General features: G+C 43.9%; 5 protein-coding genes across 6 annotated transcripts; 1 reads left to right on the top strand and 4 right to left on the bottom strand.

Annotated features, from left to right (window-relative positions):
• Positions 1–20: 20 nt before the first annotated feature.
• Positions 21–1,626, bottom strand: LOC121754274 (CCG-binding protein 1-like). Its single transcript, XM_042149649.1, has 3 exons — positions 1,204–1,626; positions 790–863; positions 21–475 (listed from the first exon to the last, which is right to left on the bottom strand). The coding sequence occupies exons 1-3, from the start codon at positions 1,433–1,435 to the stop codon at positions 161–163; spliced, it is 621 nt and encodes a 206-aa protein (XP_042005583.1). The 5' UTR covers positions 1,436–1,626; the 3' UTR covers positions 21–160.
• Positions 1,627–1,845: 219 nt separating this feature from the next.
• Positions 1,846–5,979, bottom strand: LOC121755186 (late blight resistance protein R1-A-like). Its single transcript, XM_042150475.1, has 2 exons — positions 4,532–5,979; positions 1,846–4,300 (listed from the first exon to the last, which is right to left on the bottom strand). Exons 1-2 carry the CDS (start codon positions 5,711–5,713, stop codon positions 2,003–2,005), a joined length of 3,480 nt encoding a protein of 1,159 aa, XP_042006409.1. The 5' UTR covers positions 5,714–5,979; the 3' UTR covers positions 1,846–2,002.
• A 2,294-nt stretch (positions 5,980–8,273) lies between these two features.
• On the top strand, positions 8,274–10,529 carry LOC121754798 (putative late blight resistance protein homolog R1B-17). The gene has a single exon (XM_042150102.1). It carries the CDS (start codon positions 8,274–8,276, stop codon positions 10,527–10,529), a length of 2,256 nt encoding a protein of 751 aa, XP_042006036.1.
• Positions 10,530–11,232: 703 nt separating this feature from the next.
• On the bottom strand, positions 11,233–13,537 carry LOC121755453 (serine/threonine-protein kinase BLUS1-like). Of its 2 annotated transcripts, XM_042150744.1 has the most exons (3): positions 13,404–13,537; positions 11,567–13,159; positions 11,233–11,317 (listed from the first exon to the last, which is right to left on the bottom strand). In XM_042150744.1, the coding sequence occupies exons 1-2, from the start codon at positions 13,457–13,459 to the stop codon at positions 11,590–11,592; spliced, it is 1,626 nt and encodes a 541-aa protein (XP_042006678.1). In that variant the 5' UTR covers positions 13,460–13,537; the 3' UTR covers positions 11,233–11,317; positions 11,567–11,589. The 2 variants fall into 2 exon arrangements, with proteins under 2 accessions (XP_042006678.1, XP_042006677.1); XM_042150743.1 differs by lacking the exon at positions 11,233–11,317 and having other exon boundaries at positions 11,468–13,159.
• LOC121755454 (FHA domain-containing protein At4g14490) lies at positions 13,417–15,720 on the bottom strand. Its single transcript, XM_042150745.1, has one exon. The coding sequence runs from the start codon at positions 14,512–14,514 to the stop codon at positions 13,417–13,419; it is 1,098 nt and encodes a 365-aa protein (XP_042006679.1). The 5' UTR covers positions 14,515–15,720.
• Positions 15,721–15,967: the final 247 nt, after the last annotated feature.

The raw sequence follows: 15,967 nt of genomic DNA, 5'->3' as shown, positions 1-15,967 counted from the left end.
GCATGACAAACAAACTCAAATTACTATTATAAACCATATATTAGAAAAGATAATAATCTCACCATCTCACTATAAACAATCAAACCATGAACTAACCATTTATAATTTCATTACTATATTAAGCTATAACCTTTATACAAAAGAAACACAAAATATATGGTCAATGTGTCTCGTGCTCGGGTGGTTGGGAGTACCAAGCAGCACATCTTCCTCTGGCTCGGAGCAGTCTGGTGAAAGGCGAGTCAGGCATTCGAGCTTTCTCTTCTTCCTCGAGCTCCTCTGAGGTCTTGGGCAATCCATCCGGGATCGGACAGGGATAGGCTTCTGCTTTCACAGCGCTTGTTGACTTCCGCAGCTCACCACATTCCTTCTTAGCTTTGTGAATACCTGCAACTCCGTGCACACAGCTGATGAGTGATTTCACTCCACCTGCTTCCACTATCAGCCTCTCCACCTCTTCCTTGGGTGACTCTTTCTGGACCATGTCACCAAAAAAAGGAAGGATATTAGACCACTTTTTGAATGAAAATGAATCAACTTAAATCAGCTACTTAGAAAATGAATCAGGTGAGATTTAGAGACCTATATCATGATATCCAAACCCAAAAAACGTATCCAGTCATACATATGTCCCAAGGATTTCTTGAGCAGATTACAGAATTTCAATTTATTTCCAAGAATAAATAAAAAAATACAATTCAACAACTTACTTCAAGATCTTTGAGTTCAAAATAGGTTTCAATTTATTTCCAAGAAAAATAAATACAATTCACCATTTCAACTACTTACTTCAAGATCTTTGAGTTCAAAATAGGCCTGCCAGCAGCTATAGGACTCATCTCCTTCTAGCGTCACGCAGTAATCTGAATATAATCAAGATAACAAATCTTTAACTTATCACTCCATTTTGTACCGAATAAAGAGCTAAACCATATATCTACAGACAAAGCTAAAAAACTAGAAGCATAGATTGAATTCTTCTTTTTTTTTTTAATTCAAGCAAAAGAAAATAAAAATCTAATGAATGAATCTACAATATAAACATAGACAGTGAAACACACAAGCACCAACACATTGGCGATCCAAACTAGATTCAATACCTAATTTAGCATCTAAAATGGGTTTAAAGTTGTAGCGATCGCTGAAAAAAGGCGCAAATCTGCAATAAAACCGATCAACTATGAAACAGAGAAGAAAACCTGCCTGCGATTTGATTCTCAGCTTTCTCAATCAAAGGAGGCTCCCTAACGGCTCTATCGATCTTGTTTCTGGTGAACGGCTCCAGCTTTGGTATGTAAGCACCGGTTCTCGAATTGGAAGAGCAAACGACAGGGGTCAAAGAGCCGCTTCTGGATTTCGAACACTGCCATGAACCATTAGATTGGGCACCGAAAGCGTTTACCGCGTAATTCAAAGGCGCAGTCTGCATATTCATCTTGTTTTCCTTCAAACGATCAGAGTTTCGTGAGATGGTTGTGTGTGTGAGTATGGTGCGTGCTTTTTAAGGAGAGGTTTAATGGATAGATACTTTTTTTTGGAGTCGGATAAGGATGAGATATTTTTTAATCGATTTTCGTTTCAGGGGATTGTTGGGGAGACATGGCGGTTATGGTGTGGAAGTGACGGTAATTATGGACCGTCGATGGGATGCCATCGGGTGCGGGTGATGGAGTCTGCAACTCCGGCTGCCGTAGATTTGGATTTGAAACAATGGGCGCCTTTCTACGCAAGTAGATAAATTAGAATGAGTAGTGTGGGGCCCGGTCCGCCTAATTGAAAAGTATAGGCAATTTTCAATGCATTTCTCTATTAAAAATCTTCTAATGTTAAATAAGACAATATTAATAGAGTAATAGTATTACATTGTAAATTAAGTATTATTCGAAAAATAAAATAAAATTTAAGATTACACTTTAATCATTAAACACCATTGATCATGATTCATACATATTGCTACCATATAAAACTTCCAAATGTTAGTATGGTTTAAAGCAACTAAACATTATTTTGAATTCAATTTGGTGGCGTCAACCCATGAAGCTTGAGCTTCAACATCCAAAAAAGCTCTTGAAATATGCATATTATTCAAGTCCACCTCTTTCACTTCCTCTGCCCATTTCATCACAAACACATTACAATCAACTACTTCAATCTTGCCAAGAGTGCTTGAGAAATTCCTAGGCAGCCCTTCCAATCCGTAGCAGTGCTTGATACTTATAAACTCAATGTTCTTGAAGGAAAATCTTCCAAGTTCCCATCTCACTAGATCAATATCTTCAAGTAGAAGATATTGCACTTCCCCGAAACTATAGGCGTCGGCTGCCCACCTTGCTCCTTGGAAGGCGAAACATCGCAACTCCAGCACTTGGAGTTTTTTCAGCTCACCTATTACCCTCATGTGCTCCCAGGGATATCCGAGCCCACTCAAACTCAACTTTCTAAGACCTGATGGGAATATCTGAATAGGAGTGGGCCGCGGTTGTCCAATCCCGGCCCGAAACTCAGGATTCACAACGGCACATTCAAGTGATTCTAGGTTACTAAGACCCGAGACGTTGTCCAAGAAAGCAAAGGGAATGCTACCATCGTCATCAGGGTCTAGTTCAATTCGAATTCCCAGCGTTTTCAAGTTAGGAATCCCTTTGAATAACTCATATGTGCAACTTTGAGCGCTCACATCTAAGAGTGTTGAGAGGTTTGGTAAAATGACACCACATTGAGGGCTGGTTAGGCTTCTTCCTGTGACATGAAGATGCTTCAGTTCCTTCATATCCCAGATCTCAGCTGGCAGACGCAACGAATCATCGGTGGATTTAATGCTCAAATATTCACCAACGATCAAATACTGAAGGATGCGAAGATTTGATATTGAAGCAGGGAGCGGCCCACTGCATGTGAGGGCGAGGTACCTTAGATGAATGAGTCCTACGAGCTCATCTGGGAACTCGTAGAGACGGATTGTAAGAGCATCCATCACCCTCAGCAACCTCAAACCAAAATCCACCGTGACTGGATATTGATGAGGCGGAGCAGTACATAGCAGAGAACGCGTAGCTGAGATGGCTGTGATCGCGTCATGCACTTCTTTGATGCCTAGTAAAGTGCTATTGTGGATGCATAATCTGCGTTGCTTCTCCATACCTTCAATTGAGGTATCACCAAAGGTATCCAAGGAATGGAAAAAGTTGCTCTTCGCAGCTTCTGTGTTGGATAAATGCCAGAAAACAGAATGGAGGCGAAAAGTCTCAGATTCAGAATAGTAGCTCCTTTCGCAGGTCATGACAACACTATTATCAACAAGCTCGTTCAAACAATTTTCTGCAAAATCTTCCACATTCTCGGACTGTTTTGGTTCAAGAAATCCTTCAGCATCCCACAACTTGATGATTCTGGAGGTGGAGATCTCATGATTTTGACGAAACACACCCATGTAGAGAAAGCAGGCTCTCAAATGCTGAGATAAACTCTCATAGCTTGGAACTAGTGACTTTGATATTTCGTCATGTGCATTCTTGAAAACATGGTGTAGTTTCTGATATGCTACCTCGTTCCAATACTCTACATTCTTCTCAGCTTTGGATAGGTGGTCAGCAAGTATGAGTATTAAAAGAGGAAGCCCGTCACAATTCTCTGAAATCCGCTTCCCGGCTCTCTCTAGTGCATGAGGACATGACCCTTCAGCAAATACTTTCTGACAAAGAAGACTCCAGCTTTCTTCTTTGTTCAGCAATTGCATTCTTACAACAATTTTATAAATTGGCCTGATTCTTGCTACATATGCAAGCCTAGTTGTCACCAAAACTTTAGCCTTTGATTTCTTGAACAAATCGTCCAAAAATCGCAACGTCTCAGTGTTCCACACATCATCCAACACAATTAGGCATCTCTTGTTGGATAACTCAGCACACAATTCCTTAGTCAATGCCTCATCTCCTCTCATACTTACTTTATCCATGCTGGGATATATTTGAGCCAGGATATCTACCAAGATTTCTTTTGATTGATATTTGGGGCCTAAAGTGATCCAGACACGATGCTCAAAATGATCCAAAACTGATTTGTCTTCGAAGATTTCCTTAGCAAGAGTTGTCTTGCCAATGCCCGCCATCCCCAATACTGACATGAATTCAATCTCAGGCATCGTATAATCTGGGAACATATGCATCTTGAATTGTTCAAGACTATTGTAAGATAGATTACTATTCAACCCTGCCACCACCATTTTCATAGCTGAAGTTCTTTTATTATTACCCAAACAAAAATCACTTAGAAGCTGGATGTCTTCCCCGATTTTATCCACCTGGCAAAAAAAAGTGATTACAACTGAATGATCCCTCTGAGATTAACCAGATAACTAAGACTAAAGAATCACACGATATGCCATTGTTACAAAGGCGGCAGTCATACATCTACTCATCACAACAACATGTTTTGATTTGTATCAGCTATGCATATCTTCATAATTGAAATACAGCTACTAAATATCACTATGAGAATGAGATACAGAAAAATCAGAAGGAAAGAACAGTACCTCCAACAATTCATCAGGAATCAGGAAAACAGGATGCTCTTTATCTTGAGCTATTGCATTCCAGCATGCTTGCAGTTGCATCTTCTGATTCTTCTCGGCTTTCAACATGAAGAGAACAACCTTGGCAAACGAAAACATACGACCTCGACAATTTCTAGCAATCATCCTCCCACTTTCCTCAGTTTGTCGAGAGCAAGACGACCCCACACCAAAAATAGCTATTTGAAGCACATCCCAAGTGCGATCTTCATCCAAGACCGGAATTTGGAAAATCCTGCAACAGTCAGCATACAAAGCAACTTCTTCAAAGCTGGTAGTGATCAAGATTAGGCTACCATTGCTCTGCTCCGGAAACGACCTTCTCAAGTCGTCCCAAACCCGAGTTTCCCATATATCATCAATCACAATCATGTACTTCCGACCCTTCAAAGATGAGTTCACCTTCTCAATTAACAATTCATCATCTCCTTCCAACACATATCCTTCAGAGCTAGAAGGACCCATCACTTGATCAAGAATGGCTAGAAGGGTTTCCCTGCGTTGATACCTTGGGCCTATTGTGACCCTCGCCCCACAGTCTAGGGATTGCTCTCTGCCATTGTATATGTGCTCGAAGATGGTCTTAGCAATCATGCTGCGGCCGGAGCCGGCCATTCCGACGAACGAGAAAACGCCGAATTCATCCGGCCGAACGCCTTTCACGAGTTTGCTTTTTATATGGTTGAATTCTTTCGACAATCCAACCATCTTCACCCCAAAATCCCTATGTGATGTAGCAGCATTGGCGTCTTCTTCTTCTTCTTCTTCATCCGGGACTGAATTTTCTAATTCGTTGACGAACTCTTCCTTCTTCTTATTCATCGTTTCCATTAACGAGTCAATGGAGTGACTCAATTCTTCGATTCCATGGGTTTCTGGTTCGGAGAGGAAATGGTTTGAAATTTCGAATTCGAGTAGATCTTCTAATTTTTGAACTGTTTCTTTGATTTCTGCATCCAAAGCGTTTAGCCTCTTCCTGCTGGTGGTGGTGGTGCAGCTATCGTCCGATTTTTCCAGGACTTGTTGCAACGATGTGAGGCTCTTGTGAATGAGTTCTAGATTTGAGGAGCGAGAGATAATATGAGAGAACTTTGGGAGGCGGTTTATTGTTTGCTTAAGAGAAACTACAGCAGCATGAGCCATCTTTGAGAGATATTCTTCTCAATTCTCAGGAGCAATAGCATGCAATCTGTATAGAGAGAGACGACGAACAAAAACTAAGAAAACAGAGTTGCAATCTGAAATGTCTCCATGAATGAATCCAGGATGTCAGAGGTAGTACTATTTGATTAAGAAAAAAACTTGGTATTGTATTTACTCAGACAATCAGCTGAAGAAAGGAAGCAATTAAAAATATTTTGAAAGAATGGTGGATTTCTCAGAAGTTACAAAGAAAGGGTAATGCATAAATTGGATATTGGACTTTTGATATATAAATATGATAAGGTTGGTGGCATATCACTACCTAATTTGTAAAAGAAACCCATTCATCTCGACTCTACATTTTCTAAAACGTCGGGAGCTCAACTTGTTCATTGACTTAACGAACCTTGCATATAATATTAGCCTTAAACAATGCTAAATTAATTTAATTAATACAACTTGCATGTTTTTAATGTAATATCCACACCTTTCCGAAAACCTTGAGACATACTGTATATCCAAAATTCAAAGAGTATACTTAGACCATCCACAATAGAAATAGCCCAGCCATAGCCTAGCCACTGCCACATCATCAGCACTAAAAATCCTCCTGCCACATCATCAAAACAAGCAAATAGCCCAGCCATAGCCTAGCCACATAATATCCACATCACTATTAACAAATATATACAAAATGAAATAATTAACAATCACACAATATACGAAATTTAATTTACGAGACAAATACGAGAAAAGTTTAATAATAATATTAAAATTTAAAAAAGTACAATAATTTAAAAAAATACATTAATTTTAAAAAAATACAATAATAAAAAGGAGTGCCAATTCACTCCTCGTCTCCGTCATCGCCGCTTCCGTCGCTGTCGCCACCATCACCGCCGCCACCACCATCGCCGCCGCCACCACCGCCGCCGCCGCCGCCGGTCTCCCTCCGTGCCGCCTCCAACTCGTCCTGCAGGCTCATGAGCAAGGTTTGAAGCACGCTCTTCTCCACGGGATCCGTCGCCACCCGCCATTCGGCCATCGTCTTGATCAACTGAGCGCGCGTTTGGGCGCGAGCGAAGAATTTGAGATCCTCGGTGGATTGGCCAAGGGGGGATGCCGACTGGACCTCCTGGGAAGCCCCGGCGTTCCCCCTCGCCGCCCGCTGCCACCGACCGAACGCGGCGTGGGGAACTCCTGCGTCGTCTCGGGGAGGTCGTGGGAACCACCGCTGCTGCCGCTGAAATCGCCGGTGTAGTTCAGTCGTTGCTTCTTCGGCCAGCCAGAGTCGACACCTACTCGGAACTTCTCGGACTCGTTCAGCACAAGATAGCAGTTCCAGTAGGTGAAGTCCTTGTATACCCCTTCAGTGGGAAGGCTTTCTCAGCTATTCTCCTGCAGTCCTCCTCCGTTTGGCCACTGCTCATCATGCGGAGTGCGTTGGTGTACAAACCCGAAAATCGGGAGACCGCACTCCTGATTCGGTTCCAGGCCTTCCGGCAATCCTCCCCGTTGCGTGGCCTCCCCTCCGGGCAAAATCTCATGTAGGCTGCTGCTATCTTGTCCCACATGTTGACGATCCTCTGCTCGTTTGAAACGAGAGGATCGTCGCAAACACTCACCCACGCCTTGCAGAGCGCGACGTTCTCCTCGTCCGTCCACCTCCTCCGTACCTCCTCCTCACCCGGCTGCGACGACTCGCCGACCTTCTTCTTGCCCTTCTTCGCGGGGGCGCCACGCACCCGCTCTGCCCCCCCCTTCAACGAGAGTTTCCGGAGCTCCGGGAGTATCAAACACCAAGTCATCTAAGGAGAAACTATCAAACCCCAAGGGCGTTTGGGTCGATGTGTGCGATGAACCAGTCGAAAAATCTAAACCGGGGCGATAGACATCCCCCGCCGTCGCCGGGGACCCCCCATAAGTCCACTGTGTAGCCGGTACTACCCCCGGAGTCCCCTGTGTCGGCGGTACCCCCCCGGGCATCATCTGTATCCCGGGTGCCCATCCCGGTGGTGCCCATCCCGGTACCGCCGGAAACCCCCCCGGCGGACTCCCCCCGTTGGCATCCCGGATTACATCTGCTGCCACGGGTACATGTTGTAGTATTCGGGCATCTGACCCCATCCACTTCCCACGGGGATCGACGGAGTTTGTGACCCGCTACTCCCGGAACTAGGCTCGTTGTTGAGATCAATTTCCCTTGTTGATCTTGTACAGAAATTAAGATAGAGAGAGTACTCGTTAAAACAAGTGGTGTGAATGAAAATGACGAGCAAAGCGCGTATATATAGTGTTTCGGAAAAAAAAAATTAAATTTCGCGCTAGGCGGTGCGCTGGGCGATCCGGGCGCTGCAATAGCGCCGAGCGGACCGCCCAGCGCTGCGCGGTTTCTCTCTCCATTCGCCCGCTGGGCGACTGCAATAGACCGCCCAGCGCCGGCGCTCGGCTGGGCGGCATTGTGGATGGTCTTAAAGAATTCATTTGCCGATTCCAGGATTGAACATAAAACCTTCAAAAAATGACTTAGCTTTTTTTTTTAATCATAGTATATGAAACAATGGCTGCCTACTCTGCCGTTACTGTTTTCTGGCAGACACTTGAGCAGCTGCTGGATTCCGACCAGTTTCCTCCTCATGTTTCTAAAACTCAAATCATATCTCTCCGTGAAAACATCTGCTCCTTGCAATCGTCTCTTGACAAAATATCATTCGTTCCCAAACTAAAAAGAGACAAAATGAAGGATTTGCAAACTAGAATCAGAGAAGCCATCTATGCAGCTCAAGACGAGGTTGAATATTGGATCAGAGGCCATTCACCAACAAAATCCGATGAGAAAACCATACAGAAGCTCGAAGAAGACATAAAACTGGTGGAAAATGATGCGGTCGAGATGGAGCGGGAGATTAGAAACGACACAGAAGCCCAGAATCTGTTCTTGGAGAGTGATGCTCAGCCCTTGTTCAATTTCAATGGCAATGATAAGATCGTGGGGCAGGAGGAAGATTTCAAAAATGTGTTGGAGGAATTGGTAGATGGTGAACTTAAGCTTCAGGTGATTCCCATCACTGGGCTACCTGGCATCGGTAAAACAACTCTTGCTAGAAGTATCTACAATGACAAACGAGTAAGGAACAGTTTCAGGATTCGTGCTTGGGTTACTGTATCACAAGACGTCAACTACCAAGATTTATTCTCAAAGATATTAAGTAGCATGGAGAGCAGAGGCTCTCAAGCAGGGGACCACGCCACCCAGGCTGACAAGGACCAATTGCGCGTTTACGTGCATCAGGCATTGTACCATATGAAGTACTTGATCGTGCTGGATGATGTCTGGGATATCAAGGTTTGGGATCAGGTGAAAATCTCGTTTCCGGATAACAAGAATGGCAGTCGAATTCTTCTCACCACCAGGATTTCCACTTTGGCTGAAACAGTTAAAAGCTCTAGTTTTCTTCTTGAGATGCAGCCACTAGGTCTCGAACATAGTTGGCGGTTGTTGTGTTATAGGGTGTTCGGTGATAAAGTTGAAGACTACAAGGATGATATTACAAAAGCTTGCCCTGCTCATTTAAAGGATACTGGAAAGAGAATCGCTGAGAACTGTAAGGGTCTTCCTCTGTCAATTACGGTGATCAGTGGCCTACTCTCTGTCGAGAGATTGGACCGTGAGTACTGGAAAACGATTGAAGAAGATACTGCTGGTTTTGCTGCAACTGGTGACGACTTTTACATGGAGATCTTGTCGCTCAGTTACAATAGCTTGCCTGCTTATATCAAACCCTGTTTCCTTTACATGGTAGCATTCCCTGAAGATGCTGGAATACGTGCCTCTAAACACAACAAACTTTGGGTTGCTGAAGGTTTCTTCCCAAAACCATCACTGCCCACACAAACCATGGAACTTGTGGCGGAGGATGCCTTGGTGAATCTAATAGGCAGAAATCTCATTTCAGTTAGCGAGATAAGTTCCAGTGGCGGAATCAAAGTTTGTTCAATCCAATCTAGTTTACGGAAACTGGCTGAGATAGAATCCGGAAAAGAGAAGTTCTTCCACTGCAGGAAGAAGTATAAACAGCAACTAGAAGAAGGTACCAAGTTCCAGAGGCGCGTGTCCGTTCACATAAACCCTCTCATGAGCCTCGAAAATGTTTACAAGACCACAAAAACAATCACATCTGCACGCAGTCTTCTCTACCTAGGACCCCATCACCACCACCCTTTGCCTTTCTGTTTAACTTTCGATCTTCTCAGAGTGTTAGATGCCTTCATAGTCTACTTTGTTGAGTTTCCTGATGAATTTCTTCAACTTGTTCATTTGACATACCTTTCTCTTACCTACAATGACGAAATTCCCCCAGAGATATCTCTCCAGAAACTCCAGGTCCTCATGGTTCGTCGAATACCCAAGCTCATATTCATCGGTGTATCTTTCTTGCCCGATGAAATCTGGGAGATGCCTGTGTTGCAGCATCTCTGGTTTACAGAAACTGATTTTCCTGCTCTTCCACAAAACATTCCTCAACACAAAGCCTTGCTTTTAAATCTTCAAACTCTTTCACACATCAGTGCTGCTTCTTGCACCAGGGATGTTCTTAGAAGCATGCCTAGTTTGAAAAAGTTGAGTATGTGGGCCGAAGCCCCGGGTGTTATAGGCCTCTATTTAGACAAATTGAAGCAGCTGGAAGCATTCAAGTTCATTGTCTTGCATCTCAGCCCTAAAAAACAAGTTGAATTTGAGCCTGAAATTTCGTTCCCTCAAACATTGAGGAAGCTGAGTTTAAGTGGTTGTAGACTTCCTTGGGACACAATGTAAATTATTGCTGCACTGCCGAATCTTGAAGTCTTGAAACCGCGAGAGCTTGCTTTCCATGGCGAAGAATGGTGCCTGAAAGACCACTATGCGTTTGATAAGCTCAAGTACTTGTTGATTGAATACCTCAATTTCAAGAGGTGGATTGCTGATTATACATGCTTTCCGGGTCTTGAACAACTATATCTAAGGCATTGCTATGAGTTCGGATATTGAATTCATAGGACCCCTTAGGCTGATCGAACTGGTTGACTGCAGTCCTCAAGCTGTGGAATCGGCAGAGGTAATCAAGCAAGAACAGGAGGTCTACTATGAGAGAAAGGACTTTCAAGTTCGCATATATTGTTCTTATGTGTAGATTATACTTCCCCACTTTGAGCAACATATTCTAGTCTAGGTAAGCTGTATCAAATAGTATAAAAAATAGTTCAATCATCTGTCTTGGTGGAAATGGAAAATCCGGGCACCAACCACGCACCCATGTACTAATGCAGAACAAGATATAAATCATCGATCATAGCAATAGTATCATAAGTTTGACGAGATCATGCAGCTGAACAAGAGATGGTTGATCATTTGTGGTTCTTCCTTGTAACAATTACACCGATCATCTGCAATGCCACAAACTAAAACAAGAAAGTGAAAAAAGATGCACTGGTTTTTGGATGCTCAATCATTTATGAAGATATCACCGATCCTCAATCCACCTTGATCCAATGGTTTTTGGATTTTATCTCGGGCAATCAGATATCCACTCCTTTTTTCTTGCCCCAAATGCATCGTCTCCGAAGCTGAATAAGAAGTTTGAAATTTGAGTTAGGAACTGTTAAGTGTTTGGGTAACCTTTGGGCCACAGATATTAAAGTTGATTTTGATATAGATTTATCATTTATTAGTAGTACAACTTAGTGCCCAAGTGGTGTTGGGAAAATTGCTACAAATAGATAAATCATGAATCTGGATATTGCTACAAACGGATATTGCATCTCATTGTATCGCACAAGTAGAATGATGAAGATTTGAGACCATGAAACTCGTACATTGAATTTAGCATAGCAAGGTTCTATTCATTGGAAAACTGCATCTTCATGAACTCTATCTCCATCTCCAAATCACACCTCTTCTTCCTCTGATTCTCCACCTCCATCCTCAGATTCGCAATCTCCTGCATCAGCTGTTCCTCCCTCGTTGCCCCAACCGGTTGTTGTTCGCCTCTGAGGAATGCAATAATCTGCCCCACCCTCTGCCTCTGATCATCCAAACTATCCCTCAAAGCCAACATTGTCTGCAAGACAGTCACCGCTGCACCACTGCCACCACCACCTTCAACGCCTCTTGCATCACCGCTCTCATTCTCCCCATCACCCTCCTCTTCAATTACATCTTGTTTGGCAGCCGCATCATCAGCTGGAAAAACAGGATCCAATTCGAACCCTTCCTCGTTGAAGTTCCACCCACTAATCCTCCTATGCTTCACAATTTGCCCATCAGCCTCATCATCCTCGTCATCTTCACTACTTCTGCTCAACGATCCGAGACGATGAATCTCCGCCCCCTTGAACCTCTGCTCAACTGCAGGAACTCCATGCAGAACATTCTTGACCAAGAAATCAGGTCCCTTGCAATTCTTGAAAAACGAATGCTTCAACAATTTCTCTGCGGTTGGCCTCTTTGAGGGGTCGTGATCGAGGCACAAACCTACCATATCCTTGAAAGACTTTGAAAATCTCTTACTCATGCTGGCCTTGGTCTTGTCATAGTGATCAGAGAAACGGAATTTCTTCGTGATTTTCATCATCATCGATTTGGAAGGAGGGAGATGAGACAGAGGAGGCCTCCCATGGGCTAATTCCAACGCAGTAATACCAAAGGACCATATGTCAGCCTTGATACCGTACCCTGTGTGAGAATGAATCACCTCCGGTGCCATCCAATACGGTGTTCCGGTGACATCGGTAAGCAGCATCCTAGACATTGAAGATGAGGATCCAGCCCAACCACAAGACAGACTTGACTCGTAAACTGAAGCTGAGACACCAAAATCAGCAAGCTTCACCACACCGTTGGAGTCTAAGAGAATATTGCCGGCCTTGATATCCCTATGGAGATGACCCTGGTCGTGAAGATAGGATAGAGCACTCAAGATTTCCCTGAGAACTGCAGCAATGCATGGCTCTGGTAGGCCGTCTGGATATGATGAAGCAATGATGGACTGCAGAGAGCCACCAGACATGAAAGGCATGACCACCCAAAGAGAGCTTTTCACGGTGAAGGAGCAGTGGGCTCGGAGGATGTTAGGGTGGCACAGAAGCGTCATGATCTTGGCCTCACGTCTCACATTTTCAAAATCCATCTTCGACTTCTCAAGATCGATCGCTTTGATCGCTACCACAGAGGATTCCATCGGAATGCAGACGGCCTTATACACGACGGCACTCATTCCTCTGCCGATTTCATCAAGAATCTGGTAGCAGTTTGAGTCGAGAGGATAGTGATCGCTCATCGCCTTTCTGAGAGAATCTTCTTCTCTACCTTTGCAAGCCATGAAAGACCGGCTTCTCAAATGGTTTCTTGTAGAGACAGAAAGTAAGAAATTTTGAAGGTGACAGCTGCGTGTGCAAGAGGTTTCTATACTGTAACATGAGAGGTGGAAATTGAAAAGCAGGTTTCATGTGAAATGGAGATTCATGCAGTGGAGAAAAGTGAAAGGATTCATGTGAGTTCAACTACTTGATTAGATTTGATCAGAATATCTAAAACATACTTTTAACTGGCAGGCAGATATATTCATATCTATATACATTACCAGAAAAGCTAATCTAGCATAACTATTCATCTAGCTAGACATGAATATATACACTAGCAAAAAGGCTTCACCTGCTCAAACCATTTAACCTTGGGCTTTCTTTTGCTGCAACATGAACTCGTGACATCTCTCCGCTTTTTGCCTCATATCAGCGAGCATCTCTTCTGTCTCGGCAATGATTTGTTGAGGCTCGTATACCGCCAAGAAATCAAGCCATTCGCCCAACGTCATCTTCTCCAAATCCGCCATCATCTTCCCCTTACCAGCCTCAACTGAACTAGTAACATTTTCTTCTATTCCAGTGTTTTTCAGCTCACCAGCTCCAATTTCTGATCTTTCTCTCTCTTCTTCCCGCTCCGGATTTGGTTCTTCCTTCTCTGCTTTTTCACAAATAGTCTCTACAACTAGCTTCTTCTTGCCCCTTCCTCCACCTCTCGTCGACCTTTTGCCATCGACAAGACTCAAATCGACTACAATTTCTTCGACATTGTCTTCCTTTTTTGAGCTCCTCGTCCTCCTAGTGCTTACGCCTCTCGTTTCTTTGATTCCACTTGTCCCCAAATCTTTATTCTCTTCAACATTCAAATCCTTGGCCAAATTCTCATTTCTCGCCGAATTTCTAGTCCTCCTAGTGCTCACGTTCCTCCCGTGATTCGCCTCAACTTCGGTTTTCTCAACATCAGCATTATTATGTAAACCTAGCTCGGAAAACTCGTCAATTACCCCCAAATCGACTACCTGCCCTCTCACGCGCCGCCGCGTGTTCCTCCTCACCCCAGAACCGACTTCAGTATCCGCCCTGCTAACGATCTCCACCCTAATCGACGTTTTCTCGCCGATTTTGATAACGTCGCCGTGGGACAGAGCAGCCGTTTCGAACGGCTCTAGCTGTGCGTCATTCAGAATGCTGCCGTTGGAGGAATCGAGGTCGGAGACGGTCCAGCGCCGGTCGGCCGGCTCCGGTGTTTCTTCAGCTTGGATGAGCAGGTGGTTGGAGGAGATTCCGGAGTCCTTGATAGCTAGCGTGTTGCCGCGGACAAGGCGGCCGATCTTCACCGCGGTTCCCGCCCTGAACTCTCTTGTGTTGCCCGATAAAGGTCCCTTTTCAATGATTAGCTTCAGCGTCGGTCCCTGGTCTCCTTCGCCGGCGATGGAGGCTGCGGCGGATCTTCTCGGAGGCATTCTTTTGGGTTTCGTTGAAAATTTGATAAGGTTAGCGATTTGGGGGAGAATAGAGGGAAGGGGTTTTTGTTATCTTTGTTTGCGGAAAAGTTTGAATTAGATTTGAGCGCGATGCCGATGTTCGATGCTAGATAGGGAGAAGTGACACTTCTAAGATTGTCCACTATAATACCGGCGCGGCTATAGCCCAGGCGGGGGCGACGGCAGGACGGCCTATAGTGCGTGGGACGTCCACCCTGCGGCGGACGAAAAAAACGGGCCGGATGGGCATTCGGCGAGAAATATGCGAGGTCGCGCCGGTCGGCCATCGCGGCGCCTATAGGCGCTCCGGCCTATAGTGCGCGGCGATAGGCGCGCCGGGCGCCCCCTTTCGATTTTTATTTTTATTTTTATTTTTTTCCAAAAATTAACCCTATAAATACCACTCATCCACTATCCATTTGACATCTTTTTCACACACTCTTCATTCATTCACTATCTACACTTTCACTCTCTAAAAATGCACGGTGGAGACGACGAATCACCCGGCTCACACGAATCGGGATATGGCGGCAATCCTTCACAACCGTCAGGATATGGCGGCTATCCTTCTCAGCCGTCGGGATATGACGGCTCTCCGTCCCAGCCGTGGAGTTGGAGTCAATCTCCCCCGCCGTGGGCATTGAGTCCAACTCCTCCTCTATCTCAACCGTTTTCAATACAATAAATATTCGATCTCAATTACCTCATTTTATAATTATTTAAATTCCGATGATTTTAAAACTAAAGGAAAAAATTAAAATGAAAATTGGTTATAAAATTTTGGGACTATTGGAAGTGTCCGCCTATAGTGGCGGAAACCTTTTTTTAGGCGTGGACAAAAAAAATTGAGCTGTGGACAAAAAAAGGGAGCGAGGCTATTGAGGACGTCCGCCTTATAGTGGACACTTTAAAGAACTCTTTTTGTTTGTCAAAAATGAATATTGAAATCGACAGTTCAAAACCGAGACCAAAATAGTCGCCTATGATTTTGAAATTGGATTCATCGAAGAACTCTGCGGGCTGGTTACGGTTCCACCATCGGGGTAATTGTAATCATCAGTTCGAAACTAGAATTGTTTCGGAACCAAATGCAACAAAACTTATAACATCCCTTCGACACAATCGAATTTGGTTTTAATAAATTCTCTCTCATCTATACAATCCTCAATTGAATATAATTTCAATGTCTAAAGTGCACATAATTCACATGATTTGCATTTAAAATAGTTTAAGTTCAACACCTTAAAACGTGTAAATTTTGTGTTTATCACTGTACAACTGAATGATTAGAGTTTTTGGGGTTAAAACCCTAATGTTGAAAGTTCGAGAATTTCGAAATTATTTCAATTTTCTCTAGGAATACAAAATCTTAATAATGTTTGGTGTTCAATTAAACAACAGTCACATTCGTGATTGCATGTATCATCTTGTC

The sequence above is a fragment of the Salvia splendens genome, chromosome 11, assembly GCF_004379255.2.
Source record: "Salvia splendens isolate huo1 chromosome 11, SspV2, whole genome shotgun sequence".
Classification (NCBI taxonomy): domain Eukaryota; kingdom Viridiplantae; phylum Streptophyta; class Magnoliopsida; order Lamiales; family Lamiaceae; genus Salvia; species Salvia splendens.
This window is presented reverse-complemented; position numbering and strand designations above follow the sequence as displayed.

Bases quoted from the DNA above. Each gene is read 5' to 3' on its own strand.
- LOC121754274 (XM_042149649.1), bottom strand. From the start codon at position 1,435: ATGAATATGCAGACTGCGCCTTTGAATTACGCGGTAAACGCTTTCGGT. The intron at 864-1,203 runs GCAGGTTTTCTT...GATTATATTCAG, and splicing joins AGCTGAGAATCAAATCGCAG to ATTACTGCGTGACGCTAGAA. The intron at 476-789 runs GTAAGTAGTTGA...GACATGGTCCAG, and splicing joins TTGAACTCAAAGATCTTGAA to AAAGAGTCACCCAAGGAAGA.
- LOC121755186 (XM_042150475.1), bottom strand. From the start codon at position 5,713: ATGGCTCATGCTGCTGTAGTTTCTCTTAAGCAAACAATAAACCGCCTC. The intron at 4,301-4,531 runs GTACTGTTCTTT...TTTTTTTGCCAG, and splicing joins TTCCTGATGAATTGTTGGAG to GTGGATAAAATCGGGGAAGA.
- LOC121754798 (XM_042150102.1), top strand. From the start codon at position 8,274: ATGGCTGCCTACTCTGCCGTTACTGTTTTCTGGCAGACACTTGAGCAG.
- LOC121755453 (XM_042150744.1), bottom strand. From the start codon at position 13,459: ATGTCACGAGTTCATGTTGCAGCAAAAGAAAGCCCAAGGTTAAATGGT. The intron at 13,160-13,403 runs GTGAAGCCTTTT...CTCATGTTACAG, and splicing joins AGGTTAAATGGTTTGAGCAG to TATAGAAACCTCTTGCACAC.
- LOC121755454 (XM_042150745.1), bottom strand. From the start codon at position 14,514: ATGCCTCCGAGAAGATCCGCCGCAGCCTCCATCGCCGGCGAAGGAGAC.